Consider the following 25,992-nt stretch of genomic DNA (forward strand, 5'->3'; position numbering starts at 1 on the left):
ATGAAATACATAAACATTGTCTGTAAACACTTAAGTGTGATGTCCATGTAAGGCATTTTTAAGTGCTACTATATCAAAGAGTTAGATATGCCTGTTCTTACTCCAACACTCTCTAAATAGAAATAATTTAGCTCCAAGAAGGGGAAAAAAGGCAAGCTGAAGAGTTTTTGGAAGAATAATTAACTAAAGCATAGAAAAAGAAAAGCTTTATGGTTATATATTGTATTTAAAATATATTCAATAAGTTGTACATGAAGTCTGCCTTAATTTCCTCCTTTTAAAAATTCAACAACAACAACAACAATAAAACCTTCCTAACTTCAGCTGGGCCTGGGGCAAAAAAAGAAGTACATTAAACTTGACTGTAGGTCTGAAGCAAGGACTATGCTTAAAAGAAGATGTGACCTAATGCCTTTCCGTGAAGCTCTCTTATTTTCTGTGTTCCTAGCCACCTGCCAGGATCAACTCCAATAAAAGAACAATCTGATCCTTGGCTTCTTGCCCAATAGGAGACATTAGTAGGTGTTTCAAAGAAGTTTTTGATTATTATTTTCACTTGCTGATTAATTTTCTATTCTGGATGCTTAGCATATGGACCATAGCTCTCTTCAAGGAAAATATATTTTGCAGGGTCTCCTGATCTAGCCATTAATTAACTGTTCTATTTCTTCTGGTAAACTAAGACACAAAAGTGTATACTTATGTTTTCTAATGAAGGAGAGTGTTCATCTTCATCAAGGAATTGGTAGGTGAACATAATGAATTCTTAGACAGAATTTAAAGTAGACACCAAAGTTGAATCAATCTTTTTTCTCAGCTTCCCTCTCACATTTGATTAGAAAATTTAGGTGAGAACTTAGCTGGCCTTAAACCTCACAAGATTGTAAAGGAAAATGTGAAAGACAAGATATATAAGGGAATACAACTCACACCACATAAATGCACGTTAAGTCACTTCCCTTTAAAATATGTCTGTGTCCCCTCTTGTATGGAGCCACTTGGCAAAGGAGTTGGAGCTTCATTGTGAAATCAGTGTGTACACTTGATGTATAACCAGTGGGAAAAAACCTATTTTTTTCTAATTATAAAGGTATCTTTGTATCTGCATTTATGATATATCATTTGTATATAAATAACATATTGGATATTATGTCTTTAGTCAGAATTCTAATCGCCCATTATAAACTCAATTACTCTTATTTACATAAAATAATTCACTTTGTAATGATTTACATTCCAAAGTTACTAGGAACAAATTATTCTGATAGGTGTGTGTATCTACCTTAAACTCCCTCTCAGTCATATACTCTAGCATTATTGGGGAAGGACTTATTTTGAATAAGTTATTTTTTAAATTAAAACATATCACTTAAGGGGCTGGGAGTGGTGGCTCACGCCTGTAATCCCAGCACTCTGGGAGGCCAAGGCAGGCGGATCACTTGAGATCAGGAGTTCGAAACCAGCCTGGCCAACATGGCAAAACCCTGTCTCTACTAAAAATACAAAAATTAGCCAGGCATGGTGGCACGCGCCTGTAGTCCCAAGCTACTTGGGAGGCTGAGGCACGAGAATTGCTTGGACATGGGAGGCGGAGGTTGCAGTAGGCCAAGATTACACCACTGCACTCCAGCCTGGGTGGCAGAGTGAGACCCTGTCTCAAAAAAAAACAAAAACAAAAACAAACATAAACCATATCATTTAAGGGGAGCATGTCATTTCAAAAATCAGTTTTGATTTGAATATTTTTAATAAGGCACTATCATAATATATATTCCCCTGAGTAATACATTATTAGAGTTAATATAATTAATAATTAACATAATTATTAATATGCTAACTAATCTTGATTAGTTAGGGTTATTATGATTATACAGTAATACATCATAAAATCTCTATAAAGTCAGAACTTGCTGAAGAGCATGGAGTTATTCATCCTCACCCTAGGCGGAACCAGGCTACACATCGTCTCAGATGGCTATGTCTGCCTCCTAGAGCTTTTCTGCCTCCTTTGCTTTGTCAGGAGGTCTATGGGTGGTTGCTTGCTCCTATCAGCAGGCCTATGTTGAGCAGGCTCCCCTATCTCCGTGCAGCTATCTTATGATTCTAAAGGAGGTAGAAAGACCCACAGTTTCAAAGTGAAATCCTTCTGCCACAACCCAGCTGCATGGTTCTAGACACACCACTGAACCTCTTTAGGAATTCATTTCCTTATCTATACAGTGAAAGAACCAGCCTGAATGATCTTTAAGTTCCCATCCAAACCTGAGATTTTATAATGAATATTGCTGAGGGCTGAAAAAACGAATTCTAAGTTTATTAGAACTGTGTCCAAAAAGAGAATATAGAAACTCTGAGTAAGGGTCTCAGAGGTTCCTATGCTTTAGTGCACAGAATTTATAGCATCTTATTTTTGTTACATCATGGACTTTTGGGTCTTCTAAGTTCTTTGTTATATTTCCAATAAATGAGGCTCCTCATTGGATAAATCATGTCCAGATATATGAGACAGGATTACATTAAGAGCTTTTGAAAAAAAGAAAATTAAATATGATTTTTTTTTTTTTTTTTTGAGCCGGAGTTTCACTTTTGTTGTGCAATGGCGTGATCTCGGCTCACTGCAACCTCGGCCTCCCAGGTTCAAGCGATTCTCCTGCCTCAGCTTCCCGAATAGTTGAGATTACGGGCGTACACCACCCATGCCTGGCTAATTTTGTATTTTTAGTAGAGGCAGGGTTTCACCAAATAGGCCATGCTGGTCTCTAACTCCTGACCTCAGGTGATCCACCCACCTTGGCCTCCCAAAGTGCTGGGATTATAGGCATGAGTCATGGCGCCCGTCCAAATATGATTCTTAAATATACTTCTACATAAAAGATAAGAATTCAAGAAGAATTCTTCAAATATTCAGAGTGAATTATTCCTTAATGAACACTTTTGCTTCCAAACACATTTCCATTTTATATACCAACAAAATGACAGTGCATACTAAAAAACAATTTACCTATAACTACATCGTGACCATCCACCAAGCCAGCAGAGAAGAGCTCCTGAGATACACCATCTGCTGTATCTGTCCAAATGTGAAATGAATACGTATTAGTAACCATAACATAAAAATCAACAACCAAGTACAATATAAAATATATATTTTTCATTTACTAAAATCGCCCATGAGTTTTAATTCAACAATTCAGACTCTATCAGGAGAAAATCAGAAGCAACGTGAAATACATTTTGCCACGTGCCATTTCCATCTTGCTATTTATTCAACAGAAGTTATGCAAAATTATTTTTTCTATTTTTGGCGAACTAAAAAACTTGTGCCCTCTGGCTACTATCTGAATTAATCTTCAAATGCACCTCCAGAAGTTATAACTGTTCCCTATGACACTGCTTTTCTTTCCTGCCAAGGTTAATCCCACCCACCATCATCAATCCTTTTTTATCATTAGTAGCTATGGAGTGAATTTACAGCAAAGGTTGAATGGGTAGCATCTGATATAACCTTGTATTTTGTACAAACAGCCTATGAGCTTGTTGGACTATTAAGATGAGCAATTTAAATGTATGCTATTAAGAAACTCCTTTAACATGACATTGATCATTTGATAGCGACAGATTCATTGTCTTAGAAAAATGTGGTTGAATAAAATACCGTACTTTCTCAATGATAAGTGACAGGAGTTCGCAATCTCATAAGGATGGGACTAAAGAGGCTGCAGCAAGTGAATACAGCTGGAATTACTTAATTGAAAGGTTACGAATGAACATGGTAACACTGTAATCTTCTATTTGAAGGCTTTGTAAAGAGAAATTGATAAATTGCAAGTTGCTCAGAAAAACTGTTATAAGCCCCCACGTTTTTACAAGGGAGCTGACTCGGTTCAAGGGAGCTGACTTGGTCCCCAGGGACTTCAGATATTCTCACAAATATTTAGAATTGTAGCTTGATAAGAAGAAACTGGCTCAGCAGGCTGTAACACTCTAGATGGGGGTTTGACAGAAATGTCTTCCAAAGTCAGGGGGCACCTGAAAGTACAGCTGCTAAATCAAATGAGCATCTAAACGAAATTGTGGTTTGTGACACCAAAAGCTGCCCTAACCATAAACTGCGTTTCCTTACTTCATCTGTGCTTCAGATGTGGTGACTATGTAAGTGGGCTGGTGTGTGTGTGTGTGTGTATATGTGTGTGTGTTTGTATATGTGTTTGCATGTGTGCATATAGGCGTGAGTGTGCAGCTGGAGGTACATTTCTGTTTCACAATTCTTGGGGTTTAAAGAGCTTGCCCAGTGTCTGACACATAGTAAATACTCAATAAATGGTAACTATGATGATGATGCAGCAGCCAAAGATCATTTGAAACACATCTTACACTTTATACTTCCAGAGAAACTGTGGTATTCTGCCATTTTACTGATTCCATTTCATAATGAAGTCATAATGAAATGGAATAAAATGAAGTAAATGGCAAAGAAATATATAGGAATCTTACTAAACTATAAAGTTCCATGTAAGATGAGCTTGTCTTAGGCTTTGCCCTTTTTGCCAGCAGTACAAAAAACACCTTGGCCCAGTGCAATGGCTCATATCTGTAATTCCAGCACGTTAGGAGGCCACGGCGAGATGACTGCTTGAGCCCAGGAGTTACAGACCAGTCTGGGCAACATAGGGAGACGCCGTCTCTACAAAGCGTAAAAAATTAGCTGGGCATGGTGGCATGTACCTGTGGTCCCAGCTACTTGGGAGGCTGGGTGGAAGGATCACTTGAGCCTGGGAGGTCAAGGCTGCAGAGAGCTCCAGTCAGGGTGACAGAGTGAAACCCTGTCTATTTTTTAAAAAAGAAAATAAAAAAATAAAAAAAAAACACCTTATAAAGTCTCTTCATGATAAAATGATCCCATAATAATGGAAGTTGGGGTAGCATAATAAGAGGCTCTACTCTGAACATGATTTAGCTTTCTGAAGCTCCTAGAACATTCAGCCTCATAACTGGCATCTTCCTGGATGTTACCCAAATCTTTAGGGAAATAAGTGAACTGAATTAAAGAGCCTATCACCTAGTAGGCACTGAGCAGATAGCAGGTAGTCATTCATTATATTTCTACTGATTGGTCATCTGCTGAAGCATCTGGATGTGTTACCCATCATTTCTAAAGTATCAGTAAGATCTTACACTTAAGTAAGGAGCTATAATCACAGAATGTAGCCAAAAATGAAATAATCAAAGATGCATTGAGGGATAGCACTAAAACAGTACCAAAATGATTGACATTCCCAAATGATTAAAGCATACAGCATGTCCTACTGTTTTCAGGACTCCTGGGCACCAGATGAGTCATACCAAAATGGCAAACAGGTACTGCTGGCTGATCGAAATGAGAAATATTCCATATCTGCGTTTGTGCCATTAGGCAATTATTTTGTATGCATGTAAGTAAGATACTAGTAGTAGTTTAGAACAGAAGTGTGAAATAACTTATTTCATGTTTCATTAGTAATCTATTTTTCTTTAAGCTGTTTAACATCCCTGGTGCCTAAACAGGATAAATATTCATGTATTAATTTCTGGTTTCCAGAGCACATGGGGCACACTAAACACAAAGGGCTTGTCCTCAAGTGAGGAAAGAGAATATTTTATGTTATACATTTTGTGTCATATATATTTATTCACATGTGTATACAGCACAAGCATAATGCATGTGAACTGCACACAGATTTACTGTAAGCAAAGCCTAGAATACAGACAGCATCAATAGTCACAGAGGTGTGGTGATATATGCACATCGCTTCCTTTAATAATGGGCCTGTGCTCTGCCGCCCAGCGAAGGCCGGCTGTCATTAGGCAGACAATGCCATAGGTTCTGTCTGTGCAACAGAAGCAGGGACTGTTAATCTAAATGTGGCAAAAGCGGCTGCCAAAGCCAGTGCCAATGGTCCAGTAATGCTGACAGGGCCATGTTACCCACAAAAGTCCTGAGCTCATATTCACTTCTTTGTTACCTCTTAAAATTAAAATTGATTTTCATTGCCATAGTCAATTTTAAACAATCAGATGAAAAGAAACAATCTTAAAATAAGAATCTGTTCTTTCTACTTGCTGTACTTGAAACATTTATTATATAATTACTAGATTTTATCACAGCATGGCCTGGTCAATATTTTTATATTATGACAAAACAGACAGCTTTTTGACAACACTAGCCGGTGCTGTACAATTTCATAAACCAACTCTAAATTGTCAAAGATAGATACCTCCGGAAAGAAAGATCAATTAGCAAATCCATCAGGGCCTTATGTCCATTTATTTATTGAGACAAAGTCTCGCTCTGTCACCCGGGCTGGACTGCAGTGGCACAATCTTGACTCAATGCACCCTCTGCCTCCCAGGTTCAAGTGATTCTCTTGCCTCAGCCTCCCAAGTAGCTGGGACTACAGCTGTGCACCACCACACCCGGCTAGTTTTTGTATTTTTAGTAGATATGGGGTTTCACCATGTTGGCCAGGCTGATCTCACACTCCTAGCCTCAAGTGATCCACCCACCTCAGCCTCTCAAAGTGCTGGGATTACAGGTGTGAGCCACTGTGCCTGGCCTGTACATTTATTTTTAAAAGATACTTCATATTTTAGTTTAATTCAAATATACCAGGAATCCTGAAATCTTTGCATTTACAGAAGACTAGCAATCAGGGACCAGTAAGCCTATGGCCAAGTATTGCCCAGGAATATTTTGTTTGGCTGGTGGCCTTTGTTCAAAAAAAAAAACAACACTACTGAACATGAGTGAAATAAGATAGGAAATCCTCCAGTTTCCTGAAGTGCTCACCATTCACTTTGGCTTCTGTGGACATCTGAGTTTGTGTCTCCCTGCAGGTAATAACCGCAGAGGGGGTCAAAGGGTTTACTGATGGACCAGCTATCAAGCTAGAAAGTTCTTGTACTTCAGAGTTTTCAAAATTTTAGTAAACACTCCCCAATAGAGGCTTCACGTAATCTGAGCTGAGATCACAGAAGCAAAGTATGTTACCTTTTTGTATGATCCCACTGCTGCTCAACCCTCATTAGGACTGTGGTATGCTTCTCATCACATTCACCATCATTTCCTTTAGGGCCTGCATTACCATAGCAATACTTATTTTCATGGTTGAGCTAATATATCTAACTTATATTGGTATGTATACTGTGCCGCATGTGTCACTGAGATTCATGTAGTCAGCTGTGGTTTGGTTTGGAATCCTTAGAAGTATCAAAAGTCCTTCCTTCTGTCTATCTCTCCTTCCTTCCTTCACTATTAAACAAAGCAGTTTTAAATAGCAGATTATAACCACATGCTTGTAATCAATTTCTGCAATGCTCTTTGAGGCAATAAAATAATAACTTCAATTAAAACTTACCTCTTCCTGGAGTAAACTCAAATCGTATGTCATTAAGTTCCTTTCTGGAGTTTCTGAAATACATAACATATAATACATTAAAGTCTAGGGAAGCAGAGTTTAGTCGAACTACATGTATTCAGATTTTCACAAGATGCTACTAACATGTGGATAACATTTTACAGTTTGAGGTTACCTCCAAGTATTTTGTTAACTGGAAAAGATAGTTATGACAGTAATAATGAAGAGATTTGTTTAATTTGATTGAATTTACCTTATATAAACATGCTTATATCACAAAATTCCAAAAACAAAATGTTCATTTTATAAAATCTGCACTAAACAGGAAACCTTAATTTTTTTTTTTTTTTTTTTTTTTTTTTTTTGAAACAGAGTTTCGCTCTTGTTGTCCAGGCTGGAGTGCAATGGTGTGATCTCACTGCAACCTCCGTCTCCCAGGTTCAAGCTATTCTCCTGCCTCAGCCTCCCGAGTAGCTGGAATTACAGGCATGTGCCACCATGTCCGGCTAATTTTTTCTATTTTTAGTAGAGATGGGGTTTCTCCATGTTGGTCAGGCTGGTCACAAACTCCCGACCTCAGGTGATCCCCCCAGCCTCGGCCTCCCAAAGTGCTGGGATTACAGGCATGAGCCACCACACCCGGCCAATATAATTTTATTAAAAATTTCAGAAGCCTTTAGTCTAAAATAAATGGTATCCATTGCATTTTTCATATTTTTTCTTGAAAAATACTATTTTATTAAATCATTTTTAAAAGTGAAACAAACAGGGAAGACGGTCTCGGTGACAGAATTCAAGAAGCACTACACATTAAATCATGTAGCACAACGCCAAGAAAAAGGTATGCATTTGGTAGTTTAAAATTTTATCTAAATTTAAAAGTTTTATATATTCAGTGGGCAATTTTGCAACATTTTGCCCCATGAATATATAAAACTTTAAGTAAATGTAAAGGCTTACACAAAACTGAAAAATATACATGTATATGCAATTTAAAAATTAAATGGCACTGGGGAGATATGAAATACATAAATATCTGAGACACAAGTTTTCCATTCAAATTAATTTTAAGAAATGATAATAAGGGGCAGTGAGCTATAATTAGAATAGTTTCAAATTCTTGTAAGAACACTAAAATATTATAAGTATCAACAGATGCTAGAATTAAGGTTAATAAAAACATCTTCAGAAACTGCAGTAGAAGCCAGGCACGGTGGCTCACGCCTGTAATCCCAGAACTTTGAGAGGCTGAGGCAGGTGGATCACTTGAGGTTAGGAGTTCGAGACCAGCCTGGCCAACATGGTGAAACCCTACCTCTACTAAAAATACAAGAATTACCCGGGAGTGGTGGCACATCCCTGTAATCCCAGCTACTCAGGAGGCTGAGGCAGGAGAACTGGAACCCGGCAGGTATTGCAGTTAGCCAAAATCACACCACTGCATTACAGCTTGGGTGGCAGAGCAAGAGTTCATCTCATTTAAAAAAAAAAAAGAAAGAAAAGAAAGAAAGAAAGAAATTGCAGTAGGAAACATGAACTAGTATTAGCTGAGCCTCTGAAAGTGTCTAAGACAGAGTCAGAGATGGCCTGAATACCCATCCCTGAACATCCTCCTGAGGAGCTGGGAAACTGAGCATTCGCACTGTAAAGCTCTGTGTAAAACCTCTTGGTCTCTGTGAACCGTGCCCAAACCACAATGAAGCTGGTCTCTGGGCCCTTTTTGGTCCACAGCCTGATTTTGGTTCTTTATGTCCTACCACATCCAACCACACTAAGAGCGAGGAGGCCCACAAGGATGCACAGGGCATGGCACTTGCTGAAAGAATGCCCTTTTCCTCAGTGTCTAGAAAGCCAGCCCAAGTCTCACACCTTTCCATAAACAAAACAGGGAGAAGTAAAGGGCCAATAACTCAAGACACGTCCAAGCCCACACCCAGATATGAGAGCCTTGGACCTTGAACTTTGTATCTCCCTTCAGGTTTCCCCAACCTTGACTTTATCACTACTCCCCTCAGGGCTAAAATGGGACCAGGGACTGCTGCAGTTCCTATAACTGTGCTTATTTTAGGACCTGTGGAAATCTGAAAACTGTGAAAATTGTGGATCCTCACCCTAAAAGAAAGTAGATACAGCAGTCCCCCTTTATCCGTGATTTCACATTTCATGGTTTCGGTTACCCATGTCAGTATAATAAAATATTCTGAGAGACAGGGACCACATTCACATATCCTTTATGCCACTATATTGTTGTAATTGTTCCATTTTATTATTAGTTCTTGTTGTTAACCTCTCACTGTGCCTAATTTATAAATTAAGCTTTATCATAAGTACGTATATATAGGGAAAAACATACTGCATAGATGGTTCAGTACTATCTTTGGCTTCAGTTATCCACAGTGGTTTTGAAACGTACCCTTGCGAAGATATGGAGGGATTACCGCACATAACTTATGCACAAAATTATAGGTAACTGCAGAGGACTTAGAAATCATGTTGGACCCCAGACTAAAGAACCCTGCCCTGGAGGTGGAGTGTACCATTCACAACAGTGCCTGCGGTGGGAGGATGGTTTGTGTGCTGCACTGTTTAAATAGCTTAAACTTTCTTTTTATTTATTTATTTTTTTGAGATGGAGTCTTGCTCTGTCGCCTGTCTCCCAGGCTGGAATGCAGTGGCAAGATCTTGGCTCACTGCAACCTCTGCCTCCCGGGTTCTAGCAATTTTCCTGCCTCAGCCTCCCGAGCAGCTGGGACTACAGGAGTGTGCTACCACGCCCAGCTAATTTTTTGTATTTTTAGTAGAAACAGGGTTTCACCATGTTGGCCAGGCTGGTCTTGAACTCCTGACCTCAAGTGATCCGCCTGCCTCAGCCTCCCAAAGTGTTGGGATTACAGGTGTAAGCCACTGCGCCTGGCAAAGTTTCTTAATAAACTACCAATGTCACCACTGCACATTTACATAGTGCTTTCATATATATTAGCAGTTCTCAAACTTTTTGGTCTTAGGACACTTTTATGTTCTTAAAAAGTATTGAGGACCCCTAAAGAGATTTTGTTTATGTGGACTATATCTATCAAAGTTTACTATATTAGAAATTAAAATTGACAATTTAAAAAAATTTATTAATTTGAAAATGACAACCCCATTATATGTCAATATAAATTTTATATGAAAAATTACTTTCCTTTTCAAAATGAAAACAAGTCAGTGAAAAAGAGTCCGTTGCTTCACAGTTTTGCAAACCTCTGTAATATCAGGCTTAGGATAGCTCGAATCTTACAATTGTTTCTGCAAGCTGTTGCAATGTTGAATGTTACAGAGACAGGAATTGAAAAATTCCACTGAATATGTGTGAAAGAGTGAAAAAGGCAAGTAATTTCTTGCTACTATTATAAAAATAGTTTTGACCTCATGGGCTCCCTGAAAGGGTCTCAAAGACTCCCAGGGTCACTGGACTACATTTTAAGTAACACTAATATATAAATGTATACACATACACACATATGCATGTACACATAATATACATATATATGTATATATTATATATAATTAAATGAGATTATGTATCATATATAATCATTTATTATATATCATATATAGTCTCATTTAATTCCAATAATTAACCTTTGAGATATGCAAAGAGGTATTATTTGTTTTTCATTTTTTCCATGATTGTGTTCAACGGCTTCTCCAAGTTTACAAATTTAATGAATGGCAGAGTGAAGGCCAATAATTCCATACTGAAGGTACCAAATACAAACAGAAATGCTCAATTCCTTTAACTTTTAAGAGAAAGCAATATTATTCCCCAAGATTTTGCATGTTCTCATAAAACAATCACCAAGCATTCATTTCCTTAATAGTCTTGGTTTTATGTGCTGTATATGAGCAATGATTCACTTCAAACTAAAGTAGTCCAATAAGAAAACAACCATGAGGAAAGCAAGTATTTATAATGTATTTAATAATAAAATGACAGGGAAAAAATGAGGAATTTGGTTGGACATTAATTTGTGTCATTGTTCATTTCCTCTCTTCCTTTCCATCAGTCTTATTTAAATATATTTATTTTAGTAAGGTCATGAGAAGAGAGGTGTAAGAACTGTACCCAGAATATCACTATGCATATCCTGATGCTTCAAATATTAATAACACAAAAAGTAATATCCAACACCTATAATCTCTGCCTATATCAACTGTGGTTCAAGTTATGGAGGCTGCGTAGTCAAGTCATTCTTTTTATGACTCTGAACCTAAAATACTCGCCTTTGAAAAGATCACAGTGATTGATTGTGAGTAGTAGACTTGTCCCATCAAGATGAAATATAGTTGGAAAAATGCCTAATTGGAGCGAACTACTGAAGGTCATCTTTTTATAAAGAATTAATCTTTTCAGACTCATACTTAACACCTTTAATTGAAAGTACATTTACTTTAATTGATATGGCACAGGACACTCTTGATTTCAGGGAAGCTGAAAATAGGTATGATTTAAGGCCAGAAACTAAGTCTGAGCAACTTTATAGAGGAAATGATAAAAACTTGAGAGTAACAGTTTCAACACTCGGCTGCCTTTGATAATTTTTATTAAAAATCCTTTTAATCTTAAAATAAAAACTCTTAAATTTGGTAAGGTACAGCCTCTTATAGCTCATTGCACTGAAAATGCAAATACATACAGAACTCAGAAAGGACATTTATTTTTTTTTTAAGTAGGTGATACAATCATATGGCTTAAAAATTAAAAGGTACAATAGGGCATTAAATATTCTGTGAAAATTGGCCCTCTCACTCCTGTCACCCAACTACCTGGTTGCCCTTCCAGGGGCAATCAGTGTTTTATGAATTTGGTGCATACTTCTTGAGATGTTTTATGCATGTACTAGCAAATATACATATATATTGAATACAAATGATAGCATAGTATATCCACTGTTCTGTATCTTGCCTCTCTTTTAACATAATACCATCTTGGAATTTCTCCATGTTAGTTTGTAGAGAGTTTTCTCATTCTTTTCTTTATAACTACATAGTTTTCTCTGGGATGCTACAGCCTTTTTTCACCAGTTCCCATTCTATGAACAGACTGTTTCCAATCTTTCACTTTTGTAAACAGTGCTTCAATAAGTAACCTTATTATTAGGTCATTTTGCATAAATATAAGTATAAAAATAAATGTCTAGAGGTGAATTGTTTGGTCAAAGGATATATGCATTTGTAATCTGACACAAATTATGAAATTCCCCTTCATTTAAGTTGCACCCATTTATGCTCTTACCCACCATTTGTAAGCACTATTGCAGGAACTTTGAATAAATCAGAATGTATTAATAACCAGGGAGATGTGGGGACTGTGCCAGCTGGAAAGCTTCTTCCCCATCTAAAGGGGACAACCACTATTCAGTGCCTGCAGGTTATGGCCAGACAGGATTGGACTCAATGTTGCTCAATATTCAGATTTGTCAGAGAAAAAAGAAATTCGAAATTTTATATGACATTCCATAGTTTTAATTGTTGATACTAATTTTAAAATGTTCACACTAATGTGTGGGCCAGATTCAGTCTATTACCATTCATTAGTGAGGGCAAATATAAAATATAACTTCTGCTGATAGTAATAAACCAATTTCTGGGGATGAAGTTTTCTGAAATGGTAAACTTCAAAGTTCTTTTTAAGGATCTACTAAAAAGAGTCAAATAAATGATACACAGACCCACAGACTGAAGGCATTGGAGAAATTAATCATGGGAAAGAAAAATAAAGCCACAGAAACCTAACGAAAAGAAAACACAATTCATAAACTTATAAAACTGAAATTCATTTTTTTCATTTTTTGGATTCTTTTAGAGACAAGGTCTCACTTGGTTGCCCAGGTAGTACAGTGGCACACTTGTTGCTCACTGCAGCCTTGAACTCTCGGGCTCAAGCAATCCTCCTTCCTCAGCCTCCTGAGCCGCCTGAACTATGGGCAAGTGCCACCATACCTGGCTAATTTTTTAATTTTTTGTAGAGACAAGGGTCTTGCTATGTTGCTGAGGCTGGTGTTGAACTCTGGACTCAAGTGATTCCCCCTACCTCAGGATTCCAAAGTGCTGGGATTACAGGTGTGAGCCACCATGCCCAGCCTGACTTTAAAAAAATGTTTAGTAATTGATGTTCAGTGCTGACAAACTTTTTTTTTTTTTTTTTGCTATGTCTATTTAACGTGAGAAGTTCAGAGATACAGATTGGCATGAATAAAGTTTTTCTTCTTGTTCTTTCAGTTCATCTTCAAGTGACACAATGAACAATCAAACGAGGCAGCTGGCTAAGAGGCTGGTAATGCAGAACACGAACGGACACCCATCCCTTCCCAATGGTGGAGGTGCAGAAGGCAGGTGCGATTGAAGTATATATTTTACAGGATGTAGCTTTTATCTGCACCTCTTAATGTACCGTGTCAGGACAATCTGACAGAGTTATTGCTCCTGGAGGGCTCCAAAGCCAAAATGCCAGCTCAGAACTATTTGCATCCTTCAGCCTCACATTACTGTCTCTTAGCCCATGCCAGCAGCAGTATGAGGGCACTCACACTCTAAGACCCAGATGTGATTAAAGCAGTAGAAATCCAAAGACCACTCATTGTCAAAGAGCATCAGAAACAGTAAGTGTCACTGGCATTGTATACCCTCCACCGCAGGGATGCTCTCAAACGAAGATGAAAGGCAACTATTTCCCCAAGCTTTGAGGTTGGCAACACCACCAAGGGTCTCTGTAAGAGTGCCAGGGATAGTGTTTCCCAGGGACCCAGGAGCAGCTGTTCCCTCCTAAGCAGCAGAGGATTTCTCATCAACAGCCCTCTTCTTCCTTACTTTTACCCGAAATTCCAGGTGAAGGTGCAGCTGTTAGTGTCCAGGGAATTTCAAAGGTATACCCACACACTCAATTCCTGGACTATCTCCCCGCTATCAGGAGTAGGAAGGGGGCCTTTTAAAAAGGCTAAGCCAGGAATTGCTCAGGACATCATTTTTAGTTCAGCTTGCCTCTTGTCCTACTCTGGGCACCAAACCAAAGTCCATCCCCACAGTCTTAGGAGAAGAAATGGATGGACTGTGGCTCCCAGTGAGCTGGGCAGATACTTCTGCTTCACACGAGGAGGCCGCCTGGGGCAGGATGAGGAGATAATGTGACCCGTGCAGATGGGGATCTGAGTTCAAAACCACACACTACTTATTTGGCCTTCTGTAACCTGTTTCCTCAACTGTGAGAGGGGGAAATAATAATTCATAGCTGCTATGGTTTGAATGTCCCCCCCAAAAAGGATGTGCTGGCAACTTCATCCCTGATGTGACTGTGTTGGGAGGTAGGGCCTAATGAGAGGTGTTTAGGTCATGAGGGCGCCACCTTCACAAATGGATTAATGCCAATTCTAAAAGCGCTTGAGGCTGTGAGTTTAATCTTTTGCTCTCTCTCATCCTCTCTTTGCACTTCTGCCATGGCATGACACAGCAAGAAGACATTAAGATGGTGCAGCCCCCAACCTTAGACTTCCCACCCTCCAGAACCAAGAGCCAATACATTGCTGGTCATTACAAATTACCCAGTCTACGGTATTTTGTTGTATCAGCACGAATGGACTAAGACAACAGCATTTCCTATCTGCTGGGACATGCTTGATGTTTTACATATGTTATCTCATTCCAAACTCAAAGCAACTCTTAAAGCAGGAACTGCTCTTATCCTCTATTATTTTAGAGACAAGGAAACTGAGGCTTAGAAAGGATAAAGAACAGATCCAAAATCACAGTCTGAACAACAGAGCTGAACTAAAGCTGGAACTTTAAAAAATGTTACCCATTATCTTCACCAGTGCACATCCCTTACCCGCCTACTGGGTACACAGATAGTATATTTGTTGAATAGATGAATGAATGCAGAGTTTACAAGTCTGGCTTTTATAAAGTGCCTCTCCCTGGCTTCTGTAACACCACCTCCTTCTGGTCGCCTCCAGTCCCCCAGCTGCCCTTTCTCTGTGTGCCCCAAACACTCCTCTACCTCTGTATGGCTGTCTCTTCAGTGTTAATGTTCCATCCCTCACCATTTCCCCTTCTCATTCTCTCCCTTGATGATTAATTCCACATCCATAACTCAATCTCAGGTACTGCCCCAGAGCTGAAAATTCATTATCAACTACCTATATGGTATCTCTCAATGCAATGTCCAAAAAGACACCAAAAGGCACAGCATCTCCAAAACGGAATATATCACTTTTCCTCTCAGATACATTTCCCTTCCTTAGCTCCTTATGGCAGTAAATGACGGTGATGGCCCACTATCAAGACCTGTAGGTTATACCTCCGTAAGAGTTCTCGTATCATCTGTTTCTCTCAAACTTCACTGCTACTGACCAAGGTCAGGCCACCATCGTCTACCACAGATGAGAAGAAATGACTGAATAAGTAAAGAGTATTTCACATGCACTCACATATACACATGTATACATGGCTTTTGCTAAGGCTAAAGACATACAACAGCAGGAAAAAGGGCTGTAAAAGGTTGAGGGAGCTGCTATTCAGGGAATAGTCCTTGGCAGACGAATGTGCAGCCCTCAGAGAAAATTGTTGTACTTAATGAGACATGAAAAGATTAGGCAATATGAGGATACACAGAAGGAACCTACAAACGAAGGCTAGAAATAAAAGGGCCACGAAGTGAAAGGGGCAGCTTCCTGTGGCCAAGCTGACGGCTGCTCTGAAGCAGTATCCCTGCTCATCCCGGGGCCTTCCTACGGCAGTGTCTTTACGTCAGAACTGGAGACTCCGTCGGGAATTGAAGACTGGTCAGCTGAGCCCAATTTGGAGTTAATCCACTTACCAGCAATGACATTCAGTAAGCCACTTCACCTCTCCAACATTCGGTTTCCTCTGCAGTAAAAAGGGGAAATAATGCTTCCCTCGCAGATTTAACAAGCTGTGTGAAAACACCGTATGAACTCTGTGCTACTGCTATAAGCCATTATTAGGCCTTATATTTTGAGGCACATAGAAATAGGGAGAAAAAGTCATAGTTCCAGTCCTTAACAAGTTTCCGATCTTTGCAGAAAATGATGGTCAGTTTATGTAAACTACAGGGAAAAACAATGTAAGGAAGTGCTTAAAAAATACTAGTAGCGAAGGAAATCCTGAACTAATTCAGAGAAAGGTGTATTCCCCTCTCTTGGCTCTCACTCTGATCCATCCTTCACACTCCTGTCAAATTAATCTTCCTCTGAGGTAAAGGTCCAATCACAGAATCATATAATTTTACAACTGAAAGAGGCCTTAGAGGTCACCTAATCCATTTCTCTGATTCTTTAGGTGAAGAAACTGAAGCCAAGGAGATTAAGTGGCTTGCCTAAGATAACACAGCTGGTTAATTCATGCCATTCTCCATAAATCATTATTGATCACCTACTAGGTGTCAGGTTTGTGCCAGGAGCCATTAATGGCAGAAATGACAACAGAACCTGGGACTCAGGACCTCTAGACCACTGCTCTTTATTCTAGACTGATGGCTCTCAAACTGCAGGCAGGGTGAGGGGAGGTGCAATCTCTAAAAGGAAGACTTTTCCCCCAGTTATACCCCTGCACTCAGTTAAGAATTGCTGCATGCAGTGAGAGGCACTATAGATGGGAAACTGTCTTCCATGATTGATATGATGGCAGAAATTAAAATGTATATGATCAGCTCTGTAGTCAATATGACACAGTGTTACCATTTAACACATTCTAGGTCAGGCCCAGTGGCTCATGCCTGTAATCTCAGCACTTTGAGAAGCTGAGGAGGGAAGATCACTTGAACCCAGGAGTTTGAGACCAGCCTGGGACACACGGTGAGATCTGGTCTCCACACACACACACACAAAATTCTAGATGGTAGATACATGTGCATTTATTACTTTGCACATTCCTATATGTCGAAATGTTTTTTATAATTTTTGAAAGTATTATATACTAGAGGAAAAAAGAACCACTAAGTTTGTTGAGGTTGGAGGGTGGGTAAGGTAGGGGAAAGGAAACAGTTTGTGCCCTCTATCTGTGGCTCTAAAGGTTGAGAACCACTGCTGAACCTATCAGCACTGTGGCCCACAGCCTTGACCGAAATCGAAGCTCTCCTGGATGTGTGTATCTCCAGCTACCATGGGCCATATGCTCCAAGGCTGTGAGAATAATAACTGAACCACATACTTTCCCCTCCCCTCCAAACCCTTGCCCTTACATTTAACTTACTGCAAAAGTGTCTTTTGGATCAGTGAGTCTTCTAAAAAGTGAAAATTCCTTTCAGCGTGCACCTCTACACATGCAGAAATATGCCCCTGGCCTAGAAAATGTAGTTAGTAGCATCTGGAATTCTAGTCTACATCAAGCCATGCAGCATCACACAGCCCCAAATCAATGTCAAATAGATCAGAAAGTCACACTGTTCCCTTTAACAACAACAAAAGCAGAGACTAAGTGATATACATACATGCATGTACACATACACATGTATGTACACACACGTACATGCACACGTGTGTGCATGAGCACACACATACACAAATACGCACAAGGTTTTCTTCAAATAAGATATCTCTACATATTTTAAAGAATTTGGCCTCACACACTGGTTGACTGCAGGTTCTTCTGCAACTGGAACCTCAGGCTTGAGACTCTGACAGTTCCCGCTGGCTACCTGACAGCCTGAAGGACCGTTTTAGGTTTGCAGCTTGCAGGGAGCAAACAGTCTGGCTGCATAGGATTTCACACAGCTGACACCGACACTAGCAGTGCACATGTCAGCCTTTCATGGAGACATCTCTAATACTCAGTCCAGGGCTGACACATGAATAAATCGCATGCAGAAATATAAATAACAGACTTCTTCCCCAGCTACGAAAAAGAGTTTTCATCTAGAAGTAATCCAAACTAAGTTAAGGTGATTTTCTCTGACAGAATCCTCTGGAAAATCTCCATGCCTGCCAGGTGAAGGGCATGGCTGTTTCCTCTCCCTAACCTTACCCACTCTTCAACCTAAACAACCATGGTGGACTCTTTTTTTTTTCTCTATTATATAATAGTTTCAAAAATTATAAAAAACATTTCAACATACAGGAATGTGCAAAGAGTAATACAATGAATACACATGTGCCTACCATCCAGAATTTTAAAAATGGTAATATTTTGTCATATTTACTTCAGAGCTGAATACATAAAATTCTAAGAATGTTTCACCTACACAGCACAAAGTCACTTGTGTTACATCCCAGCTATAGTAAATCAGGAGAGAACAGGTCATTGTGTAAGGGTGCTGCTTCCTGTCAGGATTATGGAACTATAAGGTCACATGTAGCAAGCAGCCATTTTCAGCATTTAGGATGTCTAGTGAATATATTTATTGAACTTATTTTCACCTATGGGGCAAAGGGGAAAAGGAGTAATCATATAAATACCAGACTCATGTTAATGGCAGGTAGGAGCAGAAACATGATAGTCTGGTCAAAGTTCACACTTTTTTTGTAGCAGGAAAAAATGTTAATCATGCTTACTATGTAACGGTCTCTGTAGATCACTGTTCTTTTCAATCAACTGATACAGGACCAGCCTTCATTAACATTATTTGTGCCTTTAAGTTTAGGGTGTGGTGGGTTTTACTGCAGAGAACTCACAGACTCATCATTGTCTCTGTGATGTATACCTCTCTCCCATGCATGAGGCTCCCAAACCAACATGCTAAGTCCTTTCTAACAGGAATGTAAAGGCATCTATAAGACATGAACCTAATATGTGTCCATTTGGGACCCAGACATCATGTCTTAGTAGGTGTATTTATACAAACTGAACAGTATATGGCGAGGTGGGTGGAGCTGCACACATTGGTACATTCTGAGATAAATGCATTTTTAAGACAATAGAAGTTTATATCTTTAAGGCACAAACTGTTACAAACTCTAACTATTAAGGACAATTATGGTTTTTGCCAACTAGTTATTTGGTTTAATTCTTGCAAGAAGGATGTTAAATAGTTTCAAAATTAAACTAAATATATAACTGAACATTTTGTTGTTAAAAATAACAGACATTAATTAAAAGGAATGCAGAAAGAGACATCAGTACATACTTGAGATGTCAGTTACTCCAACTGAGCACCGGATTTAGCTTTATTTGCCTGAAACTAAGGCAGAAAAGGGAAACTGTTGCATAGTATAGTTCTAACTTCATCAAAAGAGAAACATGCAAGGCAGATTTTGTTTATCTTGGCATTAATTTCAAGGAAAATTTTATTATGGAAGACCCTTTATAAGGGACACTGAGTAATGTCTTCAACTTATGTTACAAAAGACAGAAACCTTTTTCATATAAATGTCTTCAACCATATGGTGCAAACGGTGAAAGTTTTTTTCTCCCAGGTGCTGAAGACACAATATTAAATCTTGCCCGAGTGATGGCATTTCTGCTGGGAGCTGAAATAATACATCAGAAGTACATTGTTTACTGATGATTTACCTCAACAGAGGGAGCTCAAAGAACCTGGAGAAATGGATGGCCTATACACACTTCTTCCTGAGGCCCCAAAAGTGTCTTGTCAAGTGCTACAAAGGGCGATTTCATGACTGCTTTCTCCGACGGGTATTTGAAGGGGTCTGAAAGTCTATGTACTGATTAGACATAGATCTTTCCCCTTAGCTAAACCATCTGTAGGAAGCAGAAGTAACATTCTACCATGAACATGCAGGAGACTGGCTTATGTCCTCTCTTGGAAAGCTGGTGGCTAACACCTAAGAGAGTGGGTTGCAGGATGTGGCAACTTCCAAAGGAAGTTCTGTGTCTGGCCAACACCTTGGACAGGTACTCAGCTAAATCTCCCAATTTTGGGCTGGGTGTGGTGGCTCATGCCTGTAATCCAAGCACTTTGGGAGGCCGAGGTGGGCAGATCACGAGGTCAGGAGATCGAGACCATCCTGGCTAACACGGTGAAACCCCATCTCTACTAAAAAATACAAAAAATTAGCCAGGTGTGGTGGCGGGCGCCGGTAGTCCAGCTACTCGGAAGGCTGAGGCAGGAGAATGGCATGAATCTGGGAGGCGGAGCTTGCAGTGAGCCGAAATCCAGCCACTGCACTCTAGCCTGGGCAACAGAGCGAGACTCTGTCTCAAAATAATAATAATAATCTCCCAATTTTGTTGCTTCAGAATAGGGAAGAAGTAATTTTTTTGGCTTAAAAGTTTTAAAGATTGTGTGTGACTAATCAAGTGAGTTAGCCATAGAGAACCAGCATAAATCACAAAAAATATAAAGTGAGCAGACAATACATTCTTTAAACTTTAGCCAAGAAATCACAGAAATAGAAACATACTTTAATTTTCCTATTCCTGTAATTTTACTATTAATGTATATGTGTAATCGAATCCAGGGGAAATTATATTAAAGATTAGCAAATTTAAAAGGAAAATAATCACTCATCAAAGGAAAAAACTGTGAAGAACTAATTAATAAGAAGTGTTAACGCCAGTGTCCTCCAGGGTAGAAATGTAAGCAGAATCCCCCTGACTTTTCCACAGGTGGTATTGCAAGATAATTAAATTTGATGATGAATGAGATGGAGCAAGTATTTCCCCTTTTGATCCACTTCAGGTAAAAGGCCTGTAAGTAACTGCATTTACAGTCTAGGATGAATGACCCTTGGGCAAAGCCACTATAAATCCTCAAGTTCAACTTTTCTGAAATTACTTCAGCAAATGATTATTTATAAAATACATAGTTGCACAGAAAGTAACATTGTTCCTAGGCATTTGCTAGGTTGTTAATGTATATCAGAAGGAAACATCCATGCACGAGAACACATCAGGGCACACTTGCCAGGAGACTGGATGAGGACAGGACTTTTCATGCAGAATGTCTAAACAAACCAAAAATCCAAAGATTCTCTCAAAGCAAAAAGAAAAAAAAAATGCATCTGCTTGTTTTTGGAGGTTGGGGTTACGTGGTTCTCCAATGACTAACACTCACAGGACTGAAACTCCTCTGGCCTGCCCTGGAGAAGAGCGGAGTGGGTGCCTGAGAGCTGAGAGCAGAGCTTGGAAAGCCCCTTTTAGGGTGACATCTCCCAGAAGGGCAAGGGTACCAGAAGGGGTATGATTTGCATGACAGTATTTAAAGAGACGACAAATACCTGACACTGTTTCCAGGTCAGTTTTTTACAAAATCTATTTTCTTTTTAAATCTGAAGATTCCCTCAAGTGAGAGAAGGGAAATCTGAAGCTCAGCCTTATCTGCTTCCCAGGGATGACCCTTCTTAAGCCCCACTGCTGCTCTGCCCGCACAACTCTTATTAACACAGAGTGGCCCTGAGAAGTGGCCACCACATGAAGCCTTTTCCCTTCTCATTTCTCATGGGCTGAACACACAGTTCAGATTCATGTTGAAAGCCTAACAGCCAGTACCTCAGAATGTGACCGTATTTGGGGACAGGGTCTTCAAAGAGGTAATTAAAGTTAAGTGAGATCATTAGGGTAGGCCCTAATCCAACAGGACAGGTGTCATTATAAGAAGAGATTAGGACACAGACATGTGCCCGCACAGAGGAAAGATCACATAAGAACAGCAAGAAGGCCTTCTACAAGCCATAGAGAGAGACTTCAGGAGAAGCTAAACCTTTGGGCACCTTCATCTTAGACTTCTAGGCGCCAGAACAATGAGAAAATAAACTCCTATTGTTTAATCGACCCAGTTTGTGGTTCTTTGTTAAGGCAGCCCTAGCAAACTAATATATTATCTGATTCTGACAAATATTTAAAAGTCAACATTTGTCCCTTTGGTAAAAACTAAATTTGTTCTCGGCCTCTGGAACACTAACTTATACCACTCATTATTACAATGGTTTGGGAAGAAATCATCCCTTCAACGGTTCCAAATAAAGTAAATAAAATGAAATCAATCACTTGGCATAGATACCAGCCACCCTAATTGGAAATTTCCAAGCACCTGAAGTTTGCCAAAAGTAGAAAAACCCTTGTGCTTATTCATGAAGTATAGTCTTCAATGGTGCAATGTCAACTCCACCATGAAGGATATATCCAAGGACAAGACTTAAAAGCAGACTGGTATAATATGTAATCTTATTTCAAACGCTCAAAACATTTTCCTCAGTGTTTAAACACATGCCGTGTGATTATCAAATAATAAAGTTGATTTTTGTGTATGAGTCATGGAATCTGTATGATTAGAGCCATAACTCACATTTGGATGATTTGAAAAACTTGTTCTTTGAGAATGTTGAATAAGCAACACCCAGGGGTGTAACTGTACCACCAAGTTAAGGACTTAACAAGACTGTGGGGGTAATGTGTTTTCCATACCTAAGAATAACTAATGAAAAAGATACACCCAACAATTTCCTTCATAATGGTTTCTTCAATGACTGTCCTTTACCTAAACCGTTGACTTCTGACAAGTTTTTAAGACTAACTTATGTTTCCTGACCTCTTGAGTAAAAATTTAATAAAGGATGTCAGGCTGGACAAAGACAAGTTCTCACTCTTCAGAAGTGTATATACAGTGCATCCTGCAAACAACCTGCTATTTGCCTCTTCACAGTAAAGTGACAGATGTGCTTTTCAGAAAGGAGGTACAAAAAAACAAAGCAAAACAAAAACCTAAAAAACAGTGCCCCTGCGACTGGAGAGAAGAAAGAAGCTCTGAAGGAAAAGATAAGAGGGCCCTTTCCCCGATGGGTAACATATAGGAGAGCTTTCCTCTATGTCTGAGGCAAAATAAAATAACCATTGATTCTCTGTCAACTTTAATTTAAGAAAATTATTTGGTTTAAGAAGAAGTCGAGTTGCTGAATGTTCATTTGAAAAATAAAAGGATGGTAAAGGTTAACAATTATAAGCCTTTTTGGCAAATACACAGAATTCAAGAGATGGGTCAGAGGAGCTAAGATGTTGGGTAGTCTCTCTCCCCTAAAGAACCTGGCACAGGGTCTGCCAACATAAGTACATTCCCAATAAATATTCATGAAGTTGAACTGAATCAAGGGATACAATAGTCATCCTTACCTGCTGCATGGCAGTATATTAAATGAAGGATACTTGACAACATTTCTAGGGACGGAAGTCAGCAACCCTTAACCCTTAATAAATACTCAAGTAACACCAGCAAAAAGAAAAAAAAAAGAGTTTCTGGGCTGAGAGCATTTAAGGTGCTTTGCAGGTCAGAGCTATGCTCAATAGAGGAAATATCGCATTAGGACAAAATCTAAGAAAGGTAAAGGGCTCTGTTCCATTGAAGAGACTTCCGGCTACGAAACTATTCCTCCTGAGCAGTGAGGCAACAGTCAACATTTGGGATGGTGGGTTCAGCTCAGACAAGACTCAATATATAGAAGCTGTGGCCTACTCTGGCCTTGGTATATGTAGCAGAGCTCTGGGTGGCTACAAAAGCTTTACATTTATGGCTCTAAAACGCTGTTCCTGAGCCACCTGTGCACTGAGTTTCAGGCTGTTCTGAAGTGTACAATACACTTATTTTATTTGAACAGAGAAGGCAGGGGAGCATAACTCCTTGTAACAGCCTCTTTTCCGACTCCTTTCCTATCCTTTCATCAAGAGGAGTCAAAGGAGAGCACAAAGTACTTGGTTGCTTAGGCCGACTCAGCCTGTCCTACCTTGGTTTCTGGAGATAACATTCTGGAGTTTAAATACGGATTGTAACGCTGACGAGCTATGAGACCTTGGGGCAATTTACTTAACTTTCCAAGTCTTTCTCTCTTCATCTATAAAATAAGGTAGTGACATGAACTACTTCATGGCATAACTATGAGGAGAAGGCATGGACAGTGCCTTCTGCAAGCACTCAGTATCAGTGAAAAAACATCAACAGCAATATGTATAATCTTTAGGTGTTGTGTTTTACAAGTCCAATCTTAGTCCCTGCCCTGAGATCTTTTCTGTCTCATCCCTTCACCTATCCTAAACAAGAGTGTAGGTATCAAATCCTCCACTGAGTCCTGTAGCAGCTTCTAACAATGAACCCAACATACATAACAAGATTTGGGGGAGGCAGGCCCCTGCACGTCCTCAAGCGGCCCAGCATTGCTTGAGTAAACAGGTCCTGACCATGTGGAGGTGGAGACTGACACTCTGGCTTGGGGTTTGAAACAAAGAGACTGGGATTGACTTACCTTGATAATTGTCAGGGAGTGAAATAAGCCCACGAGAATCTGAGAAGTTTTCTGATAATCCATCTAATAATTGTTGCCCTTATAAATAAATTTAAAGTAAAGTAATGGCTTTGTTTAGTGAAATCAAAGAGCCCAGTTTATGTGAAGTTAGAAGATATAGAAGACTGAAACATGCTTAAAGTATGTGATCCTGTCAAATCAGAGGAAGTCTCTGACGAAAAAAGGGATGGAAGAAAAGCACCCATTTTGCCAGTGGCTGGCCACCATTGCTGGTAACTCTCTTCCTCTGCACCAGAAGACAGAGCACACATGACACTGATGTTACACACTCTCCAGCATTCAGGAACTCACTGGACTAAGGGATACCTGAAGGACCAGTGCTCCAAACACAGGGTGCTATTTAATTGTGGCTCTCATCATCGCTGTTATTATGGATCGGTCACGCAGAAACGCTCCTGGCAACCAGTGACAGCAGAGAGCATTATGAAGATGGCCCTGACATGTTTTGTATTCTGAACATTAAAAACCAGTTTGGCTCAACAAATGAGCAGCGGGTACCATGCTAATTATATAACTTCTTAGAGCACTAATAGGATTTCCCACTGAGCCAACTGGGAGAAAAAAACCATAATACTCATTTTTACCTGCATCTCAGCATAGTGACCTCCTTCAGCCTGTTGATGTGGTCATTAATAAAACATTTAAAAATGACCTGAACAGAGAAGTGAAAAGGCTTTTTACAAAAATAGAGCTTGTATCTGACTGCCAAACCGCCATGTATTTGAAAGACTTGGAACCAATATCAAAGTTGGTCGTTAATGATTTGAGGTTGGCCTGGGAACCTCCTGTATCCAGAAGGGTTGTTCATGCTTTTGACTGGTTATGAATGAAAAAAGATTTCTGCCTTTGAGGGGTTTTAAAAGATGGAAATAAGGATGTTTGTGATGGTGCTCTTGCTTTGCTTGGGACATAAAAGATGATTCAATTTCACTTCAGCACCTGACACGTCATCACCAACATGCTTGCTTACAAGTTCCTTTCAATTTTAGAATAATAATTAAAAACAAATATATAGCTACTACTTCAATTCTAAAATATCCCAAAGGGTAGTTATTAAAAGTAAATCAAAGAATTTTATCTTCTTTTAGTTTTTCCTTCCCTTTCTCTAACAAAAATAACATATGTAAAAATATATACAAACTGTACCTTTTTAAACTTCAGCAGAATGTCTAACAGGGCATTTAATTAGGTAGACGTGATCAAGTCCATCTAGGAAGTAAGACATGTTACACTGATGGGTGAGTTAAAAATGAAAGAAGAAGAAAAACCGTTCGGCTCAGATACATACAGGGCAAATACTTCGCACAAGGCAATGTGTTAGACTCCAAAAGAGAAACCACGTAGAAACAAAGTAC

The 25,992-nt window shown here is 39.3% G+C and overlaps 1 protein-coding gene across 1 annotated transcript in view; it reads right to left on the reverse strand.

The window, feature by feature from the left end:
* The window catches only part of STK39 (serine/threonine kinase 39), a 293,318-nt gene that overhangs the window by 55,538 nt on the left and 211,788 nt on the right, over positions 1-25,992 (reverse strand). Inside the window, exons 15-16 of the mRNA XM_004032736.5 lie at positions 7,395-7,447; positions 3,002-3,070 (exon numbers count right to left, since the gene is read on the reverse strand). Coding sequence (XP_004032784.3) covers positions 3,002-3,070; positions 7,395-7,447 — 122 coding nt within the window. The remainder of the gene's footprint in view (positions 1-3,001; positions 3,071-7,394; positions 7,448-25,992) is intronic.

This window comes from Gorilla gorilla, chromosome 11, assembly GCF_029281585.2.
Source record: "Gorilla gorilla gorilla isolate KB3781 chromosome 11, NHGRI_mGorGor1-v2.1_pri, whole genome shotgun sequence".
In the NCBI taxonomy this organism is placed as follows: Eukaryota; Metazoa; Chordata; class Mammalia; order Primates; family Hominidae; genus Gorilla; species Gorilla gorilla.